The 20,728-nt window shown below is 38.0% G+C and overlaps 1 protein-coding gene across 1 annotated transcript in view; it reads right to left on the bottom strand.

The window, feature by feature from the left end:
* The window catches only part of BMPR1A (bone morphogenetic protein receptor type 1A), a 139,961-nt gene that overhangs the window by 27,795 nt on the left and 91,438 nt on the right, over nucleotides 1–20,728 (bottom strand). The window contains exon 3 of the mRNA XM_044239983.1: nucleotides 5,592–5,811. Within this exon, the coding sequence (XP_044095918.1) occupies nucleotides 5,592–5,661 (70 nt within the window). The 5' untranslated portion in view covers nucleotides 5,662–5,811. The remainder of the gene's footprint in view (nucleotides 1–5,591; nucleotides 5,812–20,728) is intronic.

Below are 20,728 nucleotides of genomic sequence, written 5' to 3'. Positions count from 1 at the left end.
ACAAATGGTAAATAATATACTACATGCAATTAATTTTAAAAAATCTAGTGAAACACAGAAAAAGTGGTATAGTGTGGTAGAAATGACATGGAAGTAACAGTGTGAAGGTAAGGGTTCAACTCCCAAATATATCCTAGGTGTTATTCTCTGAAGCTCTTCTATCTGTAAAAAATGGTGATAATAATTCCTGCTCAATTCAACTCAAGGTTATATATAGACATGAATGTATAATAAAGGGCTTAATTACATATAAAAAGGGTATAAATGAAGAAATTATTTAATAACAAAGAGCATACTAAAAGATCACCACTACCTAGAATATTCAAAGTTATAGCATGGTTAACACATATAATTTCCCAAAACACTATCTGAATTTAGGAAATTAAAAACACTAATTATAATAATTTGCACCTGGCATTTATATTACCTCAAATATTTATTTAACAAAATACTGATTAGAGGCCAGCTATGTGCAAGCAAGTTACTGAATGCTGGAAACTGATCTGGTCCTTGAGAAACAGGGAAGGGCAATAAGACATAAACAAACACTGTGAAAAGTGATATAATACAAAGGTAAACAAAGGAAGGCGCCTGGAACACAAACTCCGCCTAGGTGTCAAAAGCAATGAAAACTAAGCTGTATCTTAAAGTTGTAAGATTTCCCTAAATAGAGGCACGGATGCAGAGAAAAATAACAAAGCAACAGCCTCTCTGCACTATCTCCCTAGGTGACAGCACCCATCCCAAGGTTTAAACAAATCTCTTTGTTGATGGCTCCTAGATTTACCCCTCCAGCCTTAAACTGCTTAAGTAATCTCAAAATTAAGTTGTCCAAAATGGAACTCACTGACGTATCTCTCCTCAAACCCATCTCCCAAGTCTTTTGGCCCAACTTCCAAAATAGATCTCAAGTTTTTCCAGTTTTTTCCAACTTCACTGCTATTATCTGGGCCCATCATGCCGTGCCACTTCTGATAGGAATCTCCATGCTGACCTCCCAACTTCTGTTCTTGGGCCCTGCCATTCATTCCCCACACAGGAGCCAGAGTTAGCTTATAAACATAAATCTGATCCTGTCATGCTCCCCTGCTTAAAACCAATGAATGACTCCATATGCACTCATAATAAACTCCAACCTTCTTCACCACACCCACCGCCCGCAGAATCTGGACCCTGTGTACCTCTCCAACATCAATTCACAGCACCTACCCTCCACTATGTGTAGGCACGCTAGCTTTCTGTTAGTTCTTACAATATGCCAATCTCTTTCTACTCACTAGTCCTGTGTGTGTGTGTTTATTTATTTATTTATTATTTTTAAAAGATTTTATTTCTTTATTTGACAGAGAGATCACAAGTAGGCAGAGAGGCAGGCAGAGAGAGAGGGAAGCAGGCTCCCCACTGAGCAGAGAGCCCAATGCAGGGCTCGATCCCAGGACCCAGAGATCATGACCTGAGCCGAAGGCAGTGGCTTAATCCACTGAGCCACCCAGGACCCCCTAGTCCTGTGTTTACAAAGCATAAAATTATGAAGTCTGGGTGGGCTGAAGTTATAGGTTGTATTTCAAAACAAATACATGCAAAAAAATATTTAAGGTTTACATGTTCAAGTGTAACAACTGAGAAAAAACTAAATATATATAAATATGGAGATGAATGGCTAAAAGAGACAAGTGACTATAAATAGACATGTTTATACCACCTTTGTCATTAATGGCAATTTTTGGCATCAATGATTTTACCATTTTTTTCCTGACTAAATAATTTTTCTTGCTTTCCCAGTAATCTAGGGGCTTCCTTAGTACAAAGCAGAGAAAGTCCTCCCCCGTCCTTAAGTCACAATGTCTAGAATAGAAATCAGAAGGCAAACGGTAGGAGAGCAGGAGAGACCAATGGGACATCAATGAGACATCAATGGGACATCAGTAACAATTCTCCTTAACCTATGTGCTATGGAGCAGTGATTACTGAAGGTGGCTTCCAAGCTGTCCTTCTAAATGGGAGTTTATATAGGACTTATCCAATTTCTTCTTCATCACTAAATACTAGGTGTGTTGGGCACTGACAATTTCTCTTAGCTACTCACTGCTAGACCATGAAGAAGTCCATGTGAACCTGGTGGACAAGGTTACATACTACCCAAAAGTCCTGAATGAGTGGCCGAGTGCATTAAGTCAATAAACCTCTGGGTTATACATACATATATACATTTGAGGAGGAACTGAATGTTTCCAACAACACAGGCACTTTCAGTATATGTATGCAAGAAGGGTATATATGATGTAAGGTATGTATGATGTTAGGTGGACAGATGTGATACCCTGCAGCAGATGCTGTTAGGTGTTCTTTCCCCCTTTACCTTGCTAGCAACACACACACACACACACACACACACACACACACACACACACCCTTTTTTAAGCATTTGCTCGCTCCTCCATGTGATTCAGGGAAGCACAGCCCTACCCTCAGTAGAGACAACTGTTTTGTCCAATCCAACAATTTTAGTTCCATTCCCCTTGCCACCACTTAACATAAGAGGATAAATTAATTCTGCCAATAAAGTGACAAGGAAGTCTGCTAGAAGAGGAAGGGGGAGGAAGAGGAGAGGTGCCTGGGGAAAGAGTTCTTTACCAATGAGAAAGAGACATGAGAGACAAGCATTTGTCTTCTACCGAATGCTGCCAACTCAAATCTACCATATCTACATGGGATCCCTGGCCCCACAGCAGCCACATTGTGGCCATGAAGTGAGTTAACCTAGGGCTAAATTAATAGATGGAGGAGAACAAAGTTGAAAAAGAGAAAAAACTTGATGAGCCAAGGAATGGACTTACTGAAGTCCCCCTATCTTCAGACTTCTTGTTTTGTAATACAACATTTTCCTTATTGTTTAAGCGATTTTGAATTGGGGTTTTTTATTGTTGTTGTTGTTGTTGTTGTTATTTATAGTTGAAAACACCTTAACTGACTGAAGAGAAAGAATCTGTTCCAGACTCTTTAAGTTAACCAAAGGATAACTTTTTCCCTATTTTCCCTATCTTCCTGTCAAACTCTGATTCTGTCTGGTGGGACATGTGTCCGGCCATAGGTAATGGACTTACATTAATCTAAGCTGACTATCACAGTTCCGTCTCCCAGTTTTTCAGTAGCCCTAGCAACTGTTTCAGTTTATCCAACAAAACATGATAAAATCTGCCAGAAGAAGGTTGGTTTCTGGGGACATTTTGCTTTCCTGAAATAACATCCAGTTGAAGTCAGTGCTGACCCTTTCCTCATTTTTCCTTCCTCCAATGCAGATAAGAGCAGTCATTTTGTAACCATTAGGGAAAAGTCAAGAAAACTACAGATGTCAACCCTGACACCACTCAACTACTGAATGAGCAAACAGCAAATACCGACCATCTACATCAAAAAATAAATATATTTAAGTCACTGTTTGTTAGGCAGTTTCTTAAAGCTAAAATCCATTCCTAAAACTTGTGACCAAGCCAAAAACAAGAACTAAATAGCAATTAATGTTAACATTAGGTAACTCATTCTTTGTTCCAACCATCTCAATGTAAAGGACTTAAATCTTTATCAAAACATCTAATGCTCCAAAAATTCCTATTTACATCTAGGATACATGTTATTGTTTTTATTTTACAACAAGGAGACCAATATATGGAGAGATTTACTTTCTCAAGACACAAATGAAGCTAAAGTTGAAGATAAAGTCAAGTTATTTCCACTAGTATCACTCTCTCGTCCTTAGCAATCTCTAAGAAATAACATTTTCTTCTATATTGGTTTTTCTTTTCTTTAAGACTAAATATTTTTATTTTATTTAAAGCAACTCTAAAACTAATCTTTTTGAAAGGAAATGTAACATATTTGGCTATTCATCACAGAAACGTAATTCTTATTAAGATTTTTCACTTGCACCTGGTAACTAATTACCAATTCATTTCATCTAATAAAAGTTTAATTACAGTACAGTTTGAATCAGGGTAGGGAAAGAATTTTAAATTATATTGCCTTGTGTGATCTACACAGATTTTTTAAAAAATTTAACATCAAATACTGATTACTTGGGAGTGAGACAGCAAATATGCTACTATTGATTTAACTCATCTTCAAAACTATGACAGCTTTAAGTGATGCTCAACAAGACATATAACAAGAGCTGTTAAATAAAGGTATTTTATTAAGTAATTTGATATTTCACCAAAAGTGGCTTTTAAAAGAGGGCTTTCTGTATTCTGAGCAAGAAAATACTAAATGTATAATTACACCTAAAATAAAATATGAAGCTACAGATTTTATCTTTAAAATGAAAATGTCATGGGCACCCGGGGTGGCTCAATTGGTTAGGTGTCTGACTCTTGGTTTCAGCTCAGGTCATGATCTCAGGGTCAGGAGACTGAGCCCCACACTGGGCTTCATGTTCAGCCCATGAACATGGGCTGTTCAGGGAGTCTGCTTGGGATTCTCTCTCTCTCTCTCTCTCTCTGCCTCTTCCCTGACTAGTGCACACACTCTTTCTCTAAAATAAATAAATACTTTTAAAAAAGGATTTTATTTACTTATTTGAGAGAAAGAGAGAGAACATGAGCAGGGGAAGAGGCAGAGGGAGAAGCAGACTTCCTGCTGAGCAGACAGCCCGATGTGGGGCTCGATTCCAGGACCCCAGGATCACAACCCAAGCTGAAAGCAATGCTTAACCAATTGAGCCACCTAGGTGGCCCTAAATAATTTTTTTAAATGAAACTGTCAAAATATTTGTGCTGTTAATTCTATATTTTACTTGTAGATATTAATCTTTATTACTGTTAATGAAACATTATGAAAGAACAATCTGTGATGACATAAACTTAAGAGAATGAAGAGACCCAATAACTTTAATCTAAAAACCTTTTGCAAAATAGTACTATCTCTTCAGTTTGAAATAATGTCCTAATTAAACCATCTGGGAAAAAGCCCATGTGCAAATATAGCCCATTTGATCCTCAGAGTCATCACAATAATTTCCTGTTCGGGAGTTCCAAGCTGTGAACACAAAATTACAATGTTGCTCATAAATAAAACTTTTGAGTATTCTATGAAGAAATTTTAGTATTTAGCACATACATAAATGCAACTTACCTTCCTAAAGTTTTTTAATGAAGACAAAATGATTTTTTTAATTATTTATATTTATTCCATATTGTGTTTTAAAGGAGAAAGGAATTTTAAAACTAAGTCTTCAGTAACTGTTACCCTGTGTCTTAGTCTTAACTAGCGGCAGGTACTTCATTTTATACTTTATCTCATTTAATCCTCACAAGACTTAATGTTGCATATCATAATATCTATGTTATGGATAAGAGAACAAATTCAGAGAGGCTGATTCTAACAAATACTTGACAATGGTTCTACCACAGTCAAGTTCAAAATTATTCGGCATGTACTTATTCTTTGCCTTTTTACTTAAAAGCTCTGCTGGCAATACTGAGCCTAACTGTTCAAAAAGGGACATGAGTAGAAGGAGCAGTTTCAAAAATGAGTGTTTTAAATATAGAAATAAATTACTTAAAAAGATAAGATTACTTAAATGAACAATGATTTACCTTGAACATAATAAGAAATGATGAACAGATAGGCTCCCAATAATTTGATGTAAATATACAGCTGAGTCATTGTTCAATTTTAATGTTTCCTATATACTGTCACCTCTAATAACTGGTCCTGTTATGTCACTATTTAAATGACTTTTATCCAAATGATTTTCTTGCAAAAGGTCTCAATCACTTGACAATGACTTCAACTTCCACTGCTTTCTCTTGATTCCTGAAAGATAAAAATACAAAAAAGATAATGAATATAACTGAATTCTGGAAAATTTTCAAAACTAAGTGAGAAAAGCAAATGCTTAAACATACTTTTAAATAATGAAATACATTTTGGGGTTGGAGAGATGGAGAGAGAATTGGGAGAGGGGAAAAGGGAGAGAGAATCTTAAACAGGCTCCGTGTCTGGCATGGAGCTAAACATGGGGCTTAATCTCCTAACTCTGGGATCATGACCCAAGCTGGACTTGGAAGCTTAACCAACTGAGCCACTCAGAAATGAAATACATTTTTAAGGAATAAAGCTATCTTTATTTCCAACAGCAAAAAGGCACTATAATTCAAAAGCTTAAATACTTCAGTAAATAGGTTGCCACCTCTCCTGATCTCAGAGTAATCATATGTAAAACAAGTACACTAAATAACCCCGATAGTCTTTTCTGGCTGCTCTAATTATTTTATTAGTAACAATTTCTAAATATATTAAGAATAAAGCAAGAAAAAATGAATTTAAAATACGAAGCTATTCATCAATAATCTTTCAAATCCTAATAGATGTGATAAAAACACCTCAAATCTTTGCAATAAATAATTTATTCCATAGAAGAGAAAGGCTACCTAGATAATCACACATATTTAAATATGCAGTGTGCTTCATCATTAAGGCAACAGAAATATATCTTAAAATTATTTTCCTAAAATATTGCAAATCTGACTTCATTATATAAAATTGAGCTTTTACTATGGATGGTGTGAAACATAATCTCCCAGGTTAAAATCTGGCAACTATAAAATAGTTGAAATAGGTAACAAAAAACCCTCACTAGTTTGTATATAGATGAATATAATTCTATTTTTCTGGTTCAGACAATTGATTTTATTGATTTCAGCCTGAACTATTCCTGAATGAAAAAGATTTTATTTATTCTTGACACAATTACCTCAGCATGATTTCTGCCACAAACAACCTGAACTTTCTATTTTATCGACCTAAGAATTTTTCACTTTACTTAGCTCTTCAAAGGCACAGTATTGAGGAAATACAGTTTATAGAGTGTCCTTTATATTGTACATTTTAATATGGCTGACTGCTAAAATCTCTACAGTTTCTCACTTCTCTACTATAAAATTAAATTGGTTCCCATCTACATAATGCTGAGAGATTTAAGACGTAAAATCTAAAATAATTACAGAAAACATCTATAATGTGACTTAATAGCATTTCCTGGGAAAACTCCCTTCTTGAAATTACACAACTGTGATTCTAGGGATACTTGTTCTGGGTTTCAAACTCAAAAGCAGTTTGTAGTATAATTTCAACCCTGCTCTCCTGTCACATTTCTATTTGCTTATTAAGTATCTCTACTAGAATTACACATCACTCGTCTAAATCAAAAGCATTAACTTTCCTTCTGAACCCTCTAGGCCTGCCTCCGTCTGCATTTACTATCACAGAGGAAGGTGATGCCATCTCTTTGGTCACCAATGGCAAAAACCCTGGCATCATTTCTGCCTCTCTTACTAGCTACCCACTCCCCACCCTGCTCCATACTTCCTATTCACTTTCACTCACCAAGAGCCCTTTTTGAGTACATATGACACATCAGTGCAAGATGCTAGAATACAAATATGAGTGTGACAGTCCCCGCTTCAAGTAGCTCATGGTCATGGGCAGGAGACTGATTGCTCTGACTGGTTCCCTCTTCCAGACTCATTATTTCCTTATCCATTTATTTAAAGCTGATATGTGGTCTAGTATCACTAGCAGGACAACCAAGCCATCCTGCAGAGCAGCTGAGACACTAAGCACCTGCCACAGTCATAGTCCCTTTCACAGGAAGGGGATTATGTGTGATTCTTCCCCATAAACATCTGTGACTGCTATGCTGGGCACAAGTTCAAATCCTGATCTGCCTGAAATAAGTAACCTGACCTCTCTGGATGATTTCCTCATCTGTAAAACTGAAATTACATTATTAACTCATCATTATTTTAAGAATTAAATGAGGTAATAGCTAATACATATTCACCTCTAATTATGTACTAGCACCATTATAAATGCTTTGAATATAGTATTTATTTATCAGATCTTCACAACCACCTTATGAGGGAGATGAGATTATTATTTTAATTTTACAGATGAAGAAACTGAGGCAAGCACAATTTAAGGCATTTATTGGTAAGCGGCAGGGCTCTAATTCTACGCAAGAAGCTCAGAGTCCAGAGTCCATGTGTTAACTGCTACCCCAGACTGCCTTGCTGTATATTGTATGTAGGTCATACAGTGTAAATTACGTATCATAAAGTAGGAGAGCCTGGTATAGAACAGGGGCTCAATAAAGTTTTCTCCCCTCATACATGTTTATAACATGTCACAGGAAGTAACAGGTGTGATCTATAACAATCTGTCTTCAAGAAAATCTGATAGCCGAAAAAAACAGCTATTAGCCAATAGAAGGCTAAAGGTAAAAATGGCTTCAATTGCCTCATTTGCAGTCTAACAATGGAAAAGCCTTAATCTTTAAAAGAAAAATGTTAGGTTTTAGCTGACTACCGGCTCCATATGCATCACTGCTTATGACAACTGCTAAGACACGAAGGCAGCCTTATCAAGCAGGGATAGAGGCACACTGCTGTAATCAAAGAGGGTCACCACCTTCTTCATTCCACCTGGTCCGGCCTCTTCAACACTTCAGAGAGGAATGACAGGAATGCAAAGAACAGGGAAATGACTACAAGTGAGATTACAACTCAAAGATCGTGGGCCTTTGCTCACAGAGTATCAAAAGAACAAAGTGTGAATGCACCTCTGTCAAGGACATAACAGACATGACGATAAGGAGTGATTCATTAGATTCCTTCTAACGCTGAAGTCCTGCGGGAACAGTATTCTTGCACTGACAATTTATTTCCTAAATATTTATTAAGTACCTATTATATACATGATTCTGTACTAGACACTGAGAATATACTGATGAGAGCAAAACGGGCCCAGCCCTCACGGAGCTCACAGTCAGTAAACTAGACAATTAAGATAGTCCGACACTGAACAAGACAGCACAAATCATATGTAATCATAACTTGTGCTAAGTGTAAGGAAAGAAAAGTGCCAGATCCAAGAGAGGCATGGGGTGGTGACCTAATCTCATCTGGTAAGACTAAGGGAAGCCATGCTAAAAAGCGACATTTAAGTTGACATCTGAAGAATTAGAGTTAGCCAGGTAAAGAAACAGGGGTTTCTTTCTCATATAATATCCTGGCACAGGAACAGCCTATACAAGGATCTTGAGGCAGAAAAGAACAATGGAAGAATGATATTTCTGGAATGGTGAGAATAAGGGGTAGTTGGTGGGATGTGGGTTTGAAGAAATCGGAAAAACAAGGACAAGATCAGGCAAGAGTGTATGAAGAATATGGGATTTAAGTCTAAGTGGGATGGGAAAACAATTAACTGGTGTCTATATAATGGACTGAAGGGGAAAAAAGCCGAAGCAAACAGACCAGTGAGAAAGACAGTACAGTAGTTTAGGAGAGGGACAATGGTAGTTAAGATTTGGGTAGTGGTGGTATAATGGACGGGTTCAATGTATATTTCATAACCAGATTTAATAGGGCTTAGTATTGCATTAGATATGGGGGTGACAAAGAGTGAATGTCAAAGAAGATCTCCACATTTCTGGCATAGCAATTACTGAAATAAGGACAAGCAGATTTTGAAAGGAGCGGGGAGAAGAGATCAAGGGTTCAATTTTAGACATTTGAGATTACCCAAAGGGAATGTCTAATGGGCATGAAGCTTAAAGGACACTTTAGGTACTAAAGATACCAATCTATTACATCAACAGTATAGAGTATTTGAAGCTATGGCTTTGTATGAGATGGCCTTCTAAGAATGAAAAGAAAAGAGGGCCCCAGAACACCAACATTCATTTAAAAACGGGATTAATAAAAGCATTAACACCACATATCTTTATTTGGCATTCACTAATAAAATAAATTCATGGTCTAGAACCGACCATGTGCAGTATTAATATAGCGTATATTAGCACAGTTGGAATATAAACCACTATTCACAAGTGATACTTCTTCACAGGTTAAAAAAAACAACAATCTACCAAAAGAGCACTGTGGTAATCTGAAACATGTCCACGAGTGCTGGGACAGTACCTTCAACAGGAGGAGCCTACTTCCCGGCCTAGAACTCCCACTGGTTTTAATGAGTCACTTCTAACAAATAAAATGAGATGGAGACCACAGAGTGAGACTTGAGAGACTAGATCATAAAAGGCAATTCCCATTCCACCGTGTGAGAAATCCACTTTGAGAGAAGCTAGCCACCATGTCATCAGGACACTCAAGCAGCCTTACCCCGAGGGCCATGTGGCGGGGAGCCGAGGCCTCCCGCCAACAGCATGGGAGTGAGCCGGCTTGCACATGGATACTGCAGCCCCCAGGAGGCTTTCAGGTGACTGCATCTTCACCAGCACAATTCACAAGACTCTACCCCAGACTCTTACCCATCCAGGTAAGCCTCTGGTGGATTCCAGACCGTCAGAAAATGTGGGAGATCATAAATGCTTGTTTTAAGCTGTTAGGTTTTGGGGTAATTTGTTGGGTGGCAACAGAAAACATTCACTACTATATAATATAGTCATTATAAGAAATCTGCTAAAATAATAAAAAGCCTAATCACCGTAAGTTATTGCACAGGCAACCAAAAAACAGAAGTCTGGAAAGCATAGTCAATTCAGAGCGTAACAGCAGAAATATAAGACAGTCACAATGCCCAAGGAACTAACTGGTAAATAAAAGTAACACCTTTCTTTCAAAGGAGTAACCAAAAGTATGCTCTTTCCTTTAAAATTATCTCAACAAATAAGGTTCATTCTTGTGGGAAGAAAACCATCGCTAGATCTACTTTCTATACTGTTAAATACATGCCCTTTAAGGGATGAGTTCCAGAAAGATGACATCAATTTTATGTTCGAGGTAGAGGTACTTCTCATATAATATCCTGGCAAATTTAAGAGAGTGAATTCTGATGTCAGTCTACTGGTTTCAAGTATCAGCTCCAGCATTTATTGCGATGTAATTTCGGAGAAGTTATTTGAGCTATGTCTCAGTCTCCTTAGCCACACAATGGGAATGATACTACTACCCCAAATGAGTAGAAGCATCGTGCTTCTCAGTATTAACCATTTGTTGTTACGGCTGTGATTACTATTATTAATAATATAAATACTGGAGTGACTGGGTGGCTCGGTGGGTTAGGGCCTCTGCCTTCGGCTTGGGTCGTGGTCCCGGGGTCCTGGGATCGAGTCCCGCATTGGGCTCTCTGCTCAGCAGGGGGCCTGCTTCCTCCTCTCTCTCTCTGCCTGCCTCTCTGCCTGCTTGTGGTCTCTGTCTGTCAAGTAAATAGATAAAATCTTAAAAAAATAATAATAATATAAATACTGATGACTTTCCCTTTATTTGTCCCATCATATTAACTGTTTCTGTGATCATGACATAGCAAAACAGTAGTGATATTTTGCAATCATTCCTGAAACAGAGTATTTTATAATTCTAACATCTGAAAATAACATTTTAAATTCCTAGAATAACACATTGGAATTTTTATATTAAATTTAAAATATCTAATCTTGGAAAGCTAAGGATATAAGGAAATGCAGACATCTGAAATTGCTACGTGATCAAAATTTCAAAATGATGCTGGTGTTTAAAAGTTATTTTAAAATATTTATTTCAAATAGGCATTGAAATATACTTTCCATTACTACATACATAGATTGCTATTCCTTCTTCAGGAAAATAATCTATGGCAAATTATTCAATAAATTATAAATAATTTCTTTTTAAATAAAAAATTACAAAGCTTGGTAAATAGAAGTAAGGCTGAACCAATAGTTCAGTCAGAATAAAAAAACAGGAAAAGGCTGAAGTCAGCTGGAAAAACAGATGAAAGTCATTCTTTCCTCTTCCCGTTACGCCCCCCACCCTTAATTTTTACTCTCTAGTAGTGAGGTTTGGGAATTTTCAACAAGCTGGCCAGCTGCCAATTCCATGAAGTAGTGAGGAGAAAACTCCCCCTTCAGGGGTCCCTCCCCCTAGGCAGCTCCAGGCGCCTGGCCTGACAAGCTTTCTGAGAAGGACTAGACTCACTGCAGACTTTCTGGCTCCACAGCCATTGTTTGCGTGGCTGCTTTGCTCCTTATCCAGAGCTTAGATTAGCATAAGAATATTGTCCTTTCTCTCAACCAGCAACCCATCTATCCCTTCCCCACTTCGAACCATCTCTCCCCCATCAATCCCTGAGCTAATATACACACAGACAACTGTAGTAACACTGCTCATGGCTATTTTTGTATCAGTGTGAAAAACAATCTCACCCAAATCTAAACATAAACCCTTAAGAAAAAAACATGCTTAAATAAATAGTTATGTAAGTGTATCTGTGGTAATACACAGGAATCTCACCAAAATGTCTGCCTTGGGAGGCTATGCTGTGAGAATCTGTGATGGGTGACACATTCATAATGAGGTCTTTTGGAAAGTCTGAAAAAGGAGCAAAAAGAATCAACCATCTCACTGAATTCTGAGCTACAAGGGATGGAGAAGTTCCACTTTATAGAGACATTTCTAATTGCCAGGTCTTCAACACCTTAAGGTCACTAATTTCATCGTCACCACTGAAGTTACTTTCTAACTAGACTTAACCTTTTCCCAATGCTCAATTATTTATTCAAAGCAACTTTAATGCACTTAACCTTTGTATTTCTGCTTAGTCGTCCCCTCTTCATTCAAAACCTTTCACTTTCCTTCTGGGTCAAGGGACTACTCTTCCCAACGCAAGTATGAATTCTTCCAGGAACAGAAAGGCAAACCAAACAAGTACAGCATTATACATTGCTGATGCATTTATACTATTACATCTCACACCTGGGGCTCAATATCAGATGCACAATAAATGCTTCCTGGTTTATGAACTTATTTTTTTTAAAGGAGATCTATTTTCAACCATTCAACTTTGTACTACAAATCTCCTAATCTAGTTGGTCCAAAGGTTTTTTTTGTTCATTTATTTCTATTAAATGAAAAAGCTCACAAATAAGAACTAGATTAGGCTATACATTAATCTTTGGTACGACTGTACTCAGAAGAGAGTTTTACTGCCAGCTGTCCATAGAGGGGTCTGGGTGTTGTTCTGTCTCTCCTCTGGAATAAGCACAGATGACCAAAAAACAAGCGAAGTGAATCAGTGGTTGCAGAGATGCCTGGGAGGAACAGCGGTGGTCATCCCTGTTCAGATGTATTAGGGGAAACGGTGAACAATACTACCTGTGTTTTCTGCACAGTATTTTTACACAGATAAAATCAGTATAAAATGGCAGTGAAGAGTTCAAGGTCTAGCACACAACAGATCTAGATCCTCTGTTTAGATTAAATGAGAGAAACTCATAAATATTATTTAATGGTAACTTTAGGTTAACATTGCCTGTCTTTATAATTTGCAAGTTAGTTTTATGTGCATTAAACCATCTATATGACCCTTACAGTAAGTAAAATTATTCCTACTCTGACAGAGGAAAGACAGGCTTGGCGAGCTAAAGCGACTTGAATTTCATATAGCTAGCAACTTGGGGAACAACTAAGCCCCAGGTCTTTGAACCCCAAGGGCCGCGTTTTATCCAGATTTACATGAGTAAATCCATCAAAGAGGAAACAGGAAGTTATTTTTTATTGAGCCACGTAAGATTTTTCTTCAACTTTACAACTCTGCAAGGAAAAAGTGAAACACAGCCAAGTTAAGAAACTTGCCCAAGATCACACAACCAGTTAAGAATCAAGTCTGGTGCTGACAAAGCCCAAATTCCACCCACTGCTGCAAAGTCAGTAGGAGGCAGGTAATGAGAAAAAAAACCCTGAAAGTAGTATGCTCCTCATTATACACCACTGCTGCTCAGATATGGGAAAAACTCTCAATACTCTACTGTGTGACACTGAGCTGGGATAATGCTAACAGGTCTTTTCACCAGCTAGCTCCCTCACAGGCTCTGCCAACAAGGGAAAGAGAGAAAGCCGGAAGAGGGTGATGGGACTTGCTTCCTCCAGACTCTGCTATTCCCAGTCAGCCATCTGAGCCACACTCTCCACAAAGGCAGCAGCCAATAGGTTCTACTAGCTAGTGGTAGCTGCTTCCCACATAACCATTTCTGCTTAATCCTAGTGTTTCGTTGGCTTTTTCAATTCCCTAATACCTTTGTAGTCAATTCCCTATATCAAATTCTTCCTGTGAAAAAAGACACTGTGGTTCCTGACTGGGCCCTGATTGATACAAATACTTCAGAAAACTGACCTCAGAGACTGAACAGACTACACACACACCACACACATTTTTATATATATTTACTTCACTAAGCAGAAGCCAACAACATAGGTAACATTTCCCAAGTGCTTATAAACTGCATTTTAATATATGTATTTTCAAAGAGTTCTAAGATGTTCTGACCTCAGAAATGAATCTTCTAGACTCAGTATATTTCATTTATTCTCCTACAAATAATTATAACCTATCCAGGTTAGAAGTTTGTTCCGGTTTGGCTGGGCTTCCTATTCTAACCTATGTGACCCAAAGTCAAGATGCCTAAAAGAATACCAAAATTTGGTTCTCAAAACAGATTTCTCACTTCCATAAGCAAGATTACATGTAATCAAAGGGTTTCTGGGTTAACTCAATAAATAGATGTGGCCAAAAAACTAATTCAAATGCTAGATCAATCTTTCAGTGGAATATATCCAACTTCTCAAAGTAAGGGAGAGGGGAGAACAAAACAGAACTTCAAAAATAACCAGAAAAAACGTCTACCCATATTTCACTCAGGAAACTAAATCAAAATGTCTGTATTTATGCCCTCAATATGAAAAATCAACCTTTCAAAAACAGTCATGAGCTTTCTTTTTTTCTTTTAAAGATTTTATTTATTTATTTGACAGATCACAAGCAGGGAGAGAGGGGGAAGCGGGCTCCCTGCTGAGCAGAGAGCCTGATGCGGGGCTCAATCCCAGGACCCTGGGATCATGACCTGAGCCGAAGGCAGAGGCTTTAACCCACTGAGCCATCCAGGCGCCCCAGTCATGAGCTTTTGCAAGTGTGTCCCTCCCTAAGAAGATCTGGAAATATGTGGGTGACTTTTTGGTTGGTGACAAAGGACCAAAATAGAAAACGCAATATAATATGCAGGGATGATCCCTCAAAACAAAGAGCTGTCTCAACCAAATGTCAATAGTGCTCTCCTTGTTGAGAAATACAGATTCTTGACTAAATGACCTGACTACTGTTTTTCATTACCTAAAGGATCCTCTGTGGTTCTAGATATCCAAGATGCAATAGTATTAGGCCTCTAGGAAGAAAAATTACCTTGTTCGAACTAATGTCTAAATGCAATTTTACTTTCACTTTACTTTTTTTCCCTCTCTTTTGACCACTTAAAAAAGACTCCTATTCTAGCTGCATAAGTACCTGCATAAGGCAAAAACAGCTGAAAATCAGTTTCTTTCCACTTTTTTCTCTATTTACAATTAAAAAAAAAAAGATTTTATTTATTTATTTGACAGAGAGATAGAGATCACAAGTAGGCAGAGAGGCAGGCAGAGAGAGAAGAAGGGAAGTAGGCTCCCCATTGAGCAGAGAGCCCCATGCGGGGCTCAATCCCCAGACCCTGAGATCATGACCTGAGCTGAACGCAGAGGCTTTAATCCACTGAGCCACCCAGGCGCCCCTCTATTTACAATTTAAAAAAAAAAAAAAAAAATCCAGAGCACACAGGTTTCCCTTAAGCTCCGGAGTAGAGACTCTGTCCCAGACTAAGCCACTCAGCATATTCCATCCTCCAGGCCAGAATGAAAAGTTCAGGGGAAAGCCAGTCTAATATAGTCTCAGGACTGTGGCTAGACCTGCAGAGACACCGTCCCTCTTTCAGAGTGAATAGGCCCAAGAAAACAGCTGCCCAAGAAGCTTTTGGCAGTTATGTTGGCACCAGAAGGGGCACCAGAAGGCAGAGCCAAGAGACTAAAAGAAGCCAGGTCCTTACAGCCATCAGTGAGCAGCAACCTTGCCTGAAGCCTGACTAACAGGCACTTTTCAGTTTATAGTCAATAAACTCCCTTTTATTTTTTAGGTCACAGGGAGTTAGTTTTTCCTTTAGAACCAAAAACATTCCAGTCGATAGGAAGGTTTAAGAGAAAGGAACACTTAAGTATTCTGGGTTAGATTAGCATAAAATTAGTAACTCTGAATAAACAATAACATAGACAGGTATGAGAATTAAAGATAGCTCCAGTAGTATACAAATTTACCTAATAATGTGTCCAGCAGCTACATAATTTATTACTCCTGGTCTTTCTCCTCTTACCCTCCAAATCTGCTAGCCTCCTCAGTCTTTCCTATCTCAGCTAATGGCCTCTCTACTTTTCAAGTAACTCAAGCCCAAAATCTTGGAAGTCATTCTTGGCCATTTCCTCCTACCTTCTCATATTCCATATCCAATCTCTCAGCAAACCCTGCTGGTTCTACTTTCAAAATATATCCGGAACCTATGCACGTCTCATCACCTCCCCTGCTCTCTGGTCCAAGACACCAACACTGTTTGCCTGGATTACCAAATAGCTTCCTAACCAGTCTCCCCACTTCTGCCCTTGTCCACCATAGTATATTCTCAACACAGTAGCCAAAGTAGTGATAGGAAGCACACTAGGTCACATCACCCCCTCTGCTCACAAACAGGAAGAGCTGAAGTCTGTGATGGCCCGTAGGACTCCAGCTCCTCCACTCCAGCTGCACTGGCCTCCTTGTCCCTGACACATACGAGGCCTGGCTCTGCTGCAGGACCTTTGCATTCATGGGTCCCTCTGCCTAGAACATTCCTCCCCTAGACATCTGTATGATTTGCTACCTCACTTCTTCCAAGGGCTTACTCAAATATTCCTTTCTTATTAACAGTGTTCCTGCTCACCCTATTTACAACTGTAATCCTATCTTCACCCCTGGCACTCCTAGCCTCCTTCCCTGATATATATCTATTTTTTTTCTCTTCAGCACTTGTTATCCTACAATTTGACATACAATTTACTATTTATTTTGTTTACTGCTTGCTACCTGCTCTAGAATGTATGCTCTATAAGGGCAGGGGTGTTTTTTTTTTTTTCACTCTGTATTTCTAGCACTAAGAAGAGCTTTTGGCACATAGTTGGTACTAAATAAATATTTGCTGAGGGAATCTGAATATAGCAGAAGGAATTAAAACATCATGCCAAATTTTTTTACTTTTATATACAAATGAGACCTTCCCAAACAGGCTGTACTGTGGATAAACTATTCAATTTCCTTATCTCAACACAACTGAAATGATACAAAAACCACACCACTTCCTCCTGCTCACTTTGAGCCCTGACTTGTGTCAAGATCCTGTGAGGAAAATTTTCCACTCTTTTCACTGCATGTACTCGAGTTTGAGATATAAATTAAAAGGTCTTAATAAAGTCTTGTATAAGTAAACATAACGTCTCAAGATCTAAAATATTGCTTAAGGCAAACAATGGCTTGGGTTATACTTTGACAATACCACATAGTTAAAGCAAGTTAAATAATTGTGGAAATAATCAAAGACAAAAAGAAAATACAGCCCTCTCTTTGGTACAAACAACATGGTCTGACAAAAGGAACTTCAAAGGACTATCTAAACTCGACTACAATATTTCAGCAAGGAGGCACAAGTAAAGGTTCAAAGGTAATATTTATATGTAAATTGTAAGTCACCAAAGGCCCTGAATAAGACCAGAGGGTGTTACAATCAGATCATTAGTAATTCTTCCTGTATTTAACTACAAACTATAGGAAACTAAACCTTGCAAAATGTAGGTCTACAAAAGAACACCCTCTAGATTACAAATTCCAATTTATTAAATGGGAAGCAGCACCTGGAAACCCAGGAAGCACTTCTGGCCTATGGACAAAACATCTACTTTTCATTTTGTTACTCTGTGTCAGATCATTACCACCACTAAATGGCCTGGTTTAGAGTGCTTTGCCAAAGAAGTTCTATGGCATGGGATGTACTTTTTTTTTTCAGCTCAAGGTCTCAGGGTTGTGATTTCAAGTCCTGCATCAAAAAACACTTTTTTTTTTTTTAAATAAGGAAAGGATAATATATAGCATAGTCTTTTAGGGGACCTAAGAGTTAGTTTTAATTCTGCCTTAACCAGCTAGCTGATCCTGGCCAATTCACTTCCCTCTCTGAGCCTTAGTAATACATAAACCCGAATAGCTGCTTCTGTTGTTGCTTGAGCAAATAGATATGCAAGGCAAAAGTCCAGAAGTAGGATTCTGGCTCTACCTGTAGTCTTGGTAGATATTTTGGTAATTTCACTGGAACTGTACCATTTAGTACTTCCAAATACAACACTGATATATGGACAATTTTTTTTTTTTTAAATAAGGACAATTTTGGGGCGCCTGGGTGGCTCAGTGGGTTAAAGCCTCTGCCTTTGGCTCGGGTCATGATCCTAGGGTCCTGGAATCGAGCCACACGTCAGGCGCTCTGCTCGGCGGGGAGCCTGCTTCCTCCTCTCTCTTTCTCTGCCAGCCTGTCTACTTGTGACCTCTATCCGTCAAATAAATAAATAAAACCTTAAAAAAAAAAAAAAGGACAATTTTTAAATACTCCTGAAGGACACAGTATACACTTTCAACACAGAGAAGACATACTACATTAGGTATAGAAAGCCTCAATATCATGTATGTCAATTCCTCCTTAGAAGTTCCCTTCTAAGTTTGTTAAGAGTTTTCAACATAAATGGGGTTCAATTTTATTGTGTTTTTTCTCCATCTATTGATATGATCAGTGTTTTCCTCCTTCAATGCATTAATGGATAATTTAATTAGTAATAATCCATATTAGTGGAAAAATTAATCACAATAATCCACATTAAGAGCTTTCTTATAAAGAGTAAACCATCTGTGGTAGTTCTTTTTTTTTTTTTTGAGAGACTATGGACTCTGAAAAACCATCTGTGGTAGTTCTTAAAGATGTCTACAAATCTTTTCACATTTGTGAAAGTGAACTATGAGATAGATGAGTGAATGCTATATTGGATAACTCCCTTTTAACAAACATCAGAAAGTGAAAGTATGTGCTCTGTGAGTAGTCTAAAAAGGCAATGCAGCTTTCTCTTTGCTCTTTCCTGGGTCATTCAATCTGGGCTGAGGAACTGAGGCCTCTTGCCAATAGTCATTTGAGTGTATCACCTTGGAAGGAGATCCCCTCCCCACCCCCCAATCAAGCTTTCAGATGAATGCAGCCCCTTGTTGACATCCTAACTACAATCTCTTTTTAAGATACTCTGAACCAAAATCAACCAGTGAACTGCTCTTAGTGTCCTGTGTTAAGTTTTGGGATAAATTGTTACGCAGCAATAATTAACACACTATCCTTGGATTCCTGGGATAAATTCAATTTTGTCATTATCGAATAATAAATTGTCTGATCTTTGTCCCTAGTTCCTAGAAGGGAACCCCTAAAGTAAATCTTTGGAATGTCCCGTATTAGCAGTGTCTTTGTTATGCACAAGTCTTATAGATGATACCTGATTTTATGACTCCGAATGGAGGCTGGTCACCAAAACGGCCAACCATGTGATCAGAGGGTTGCAGAGGGGACAAGGCTGAATACTGAGTTCAATTATGTGGCCAATTATCCAACTACACCTACACAATGAAACACCATTAAAAACACTATATACCATAGCTAAGATAAGTTTCCTGGTTGGTAAATACATCAATGTTCCAGGAAGATGATATACCCTGATTCCCAGGGGAGAGAAGGCTCCCCATCTGGAATACTCCCAGACCTCACCATATGTGTCTCTTCACTTGGCTGGTCCCAATCTGTATCCCTTAGAATCAAATGATCATTGTACATGTACCACTTTCTTGAATCCTGTGAGTCATTTTACTAAATCGTCAAATAAAATCTGAGGGGATCATGGAATCCTTCTGGATTTGCAGCCAGTTTGTGAGAAGTCCAAGTAGCCTGGAAACCCCCAAACTTGTTACTGTCATCTCAAGTAAGGGTAATCTCGTTGGGGACTGTGCCCTTATATCTGTGGGTAGGTATTATCAGAACTGTACCACAATATTGTAGATACAATTGTTTAAATACACTCCTAAATTTGTTTTGCTAATATTTTGTTAGGTTTTGTATCTATGCTCATAAGTAAGAAGTGCCTATTGTATTATCCATGTCTAGTTTTTATATCAACGTTATACTAACCACATAGCATAAGCTGAGGAACTTTCCCTATTTTGCTGTTTTCTGGTACAATATATATAAATTTGGATATATCTACCACTAAAGTAGTTTGACAAAAGTCAGTCTTAAAATCATCTGGGCCATGGAGTGTGTGGTTGGCTCAGATGGTAAAACATGTGACTTTTGATCTTAGGACTGAGTCCAAACCCCACACTGAATGTAGAGACTACTTAAAAATAAACTCTTTAAAAAATAATAAAATCATCTGGCCAAGGGCTTATCCATGAGCACATGGGAGGGAACTGTCTTTCAATATAAATCAAATTTCTCTAATAATTATTAAAAAATCCAAGTTTTCTATTTAGTCAGTCAATTTACTCTTAAATTTTTTTAAAGAAAATTGTCATTTTATTTAAATTATAAAATGTACTGACATGGTTACTTAAGTTATTCTCTTATTTTTAAGAAAAAAAATCTCTTCTATATTTGAAGTTACACCCTCCCCTTTACATGCCCAATACTATGTGTGCTTCCTGGGTTTTTCTTGATTGTTCAAATGGTTTATCTTATTAGCCTTTTCAAGAACCAATTTTTGGTTTTCGTAATCCTCTC

The sequence above is a fragment of the Neovison vison genome, chromosome 2 (assembly GCF_020171115.1).
Source record: "Neovison vison isolate M4711 chromosome 2, ASM_NN_V1, whole genome shotgun sequence".
In the NCBI taxonomy this organism is placed as follows: Eukaryota; Metazoa; Chordata; class Mammalia; order Carnivora; family Mustelidae; genus Neogale; species Neogale vison.
This window is presented reverse-complemented; position numbering and strand designations above follow the sequence as displayed.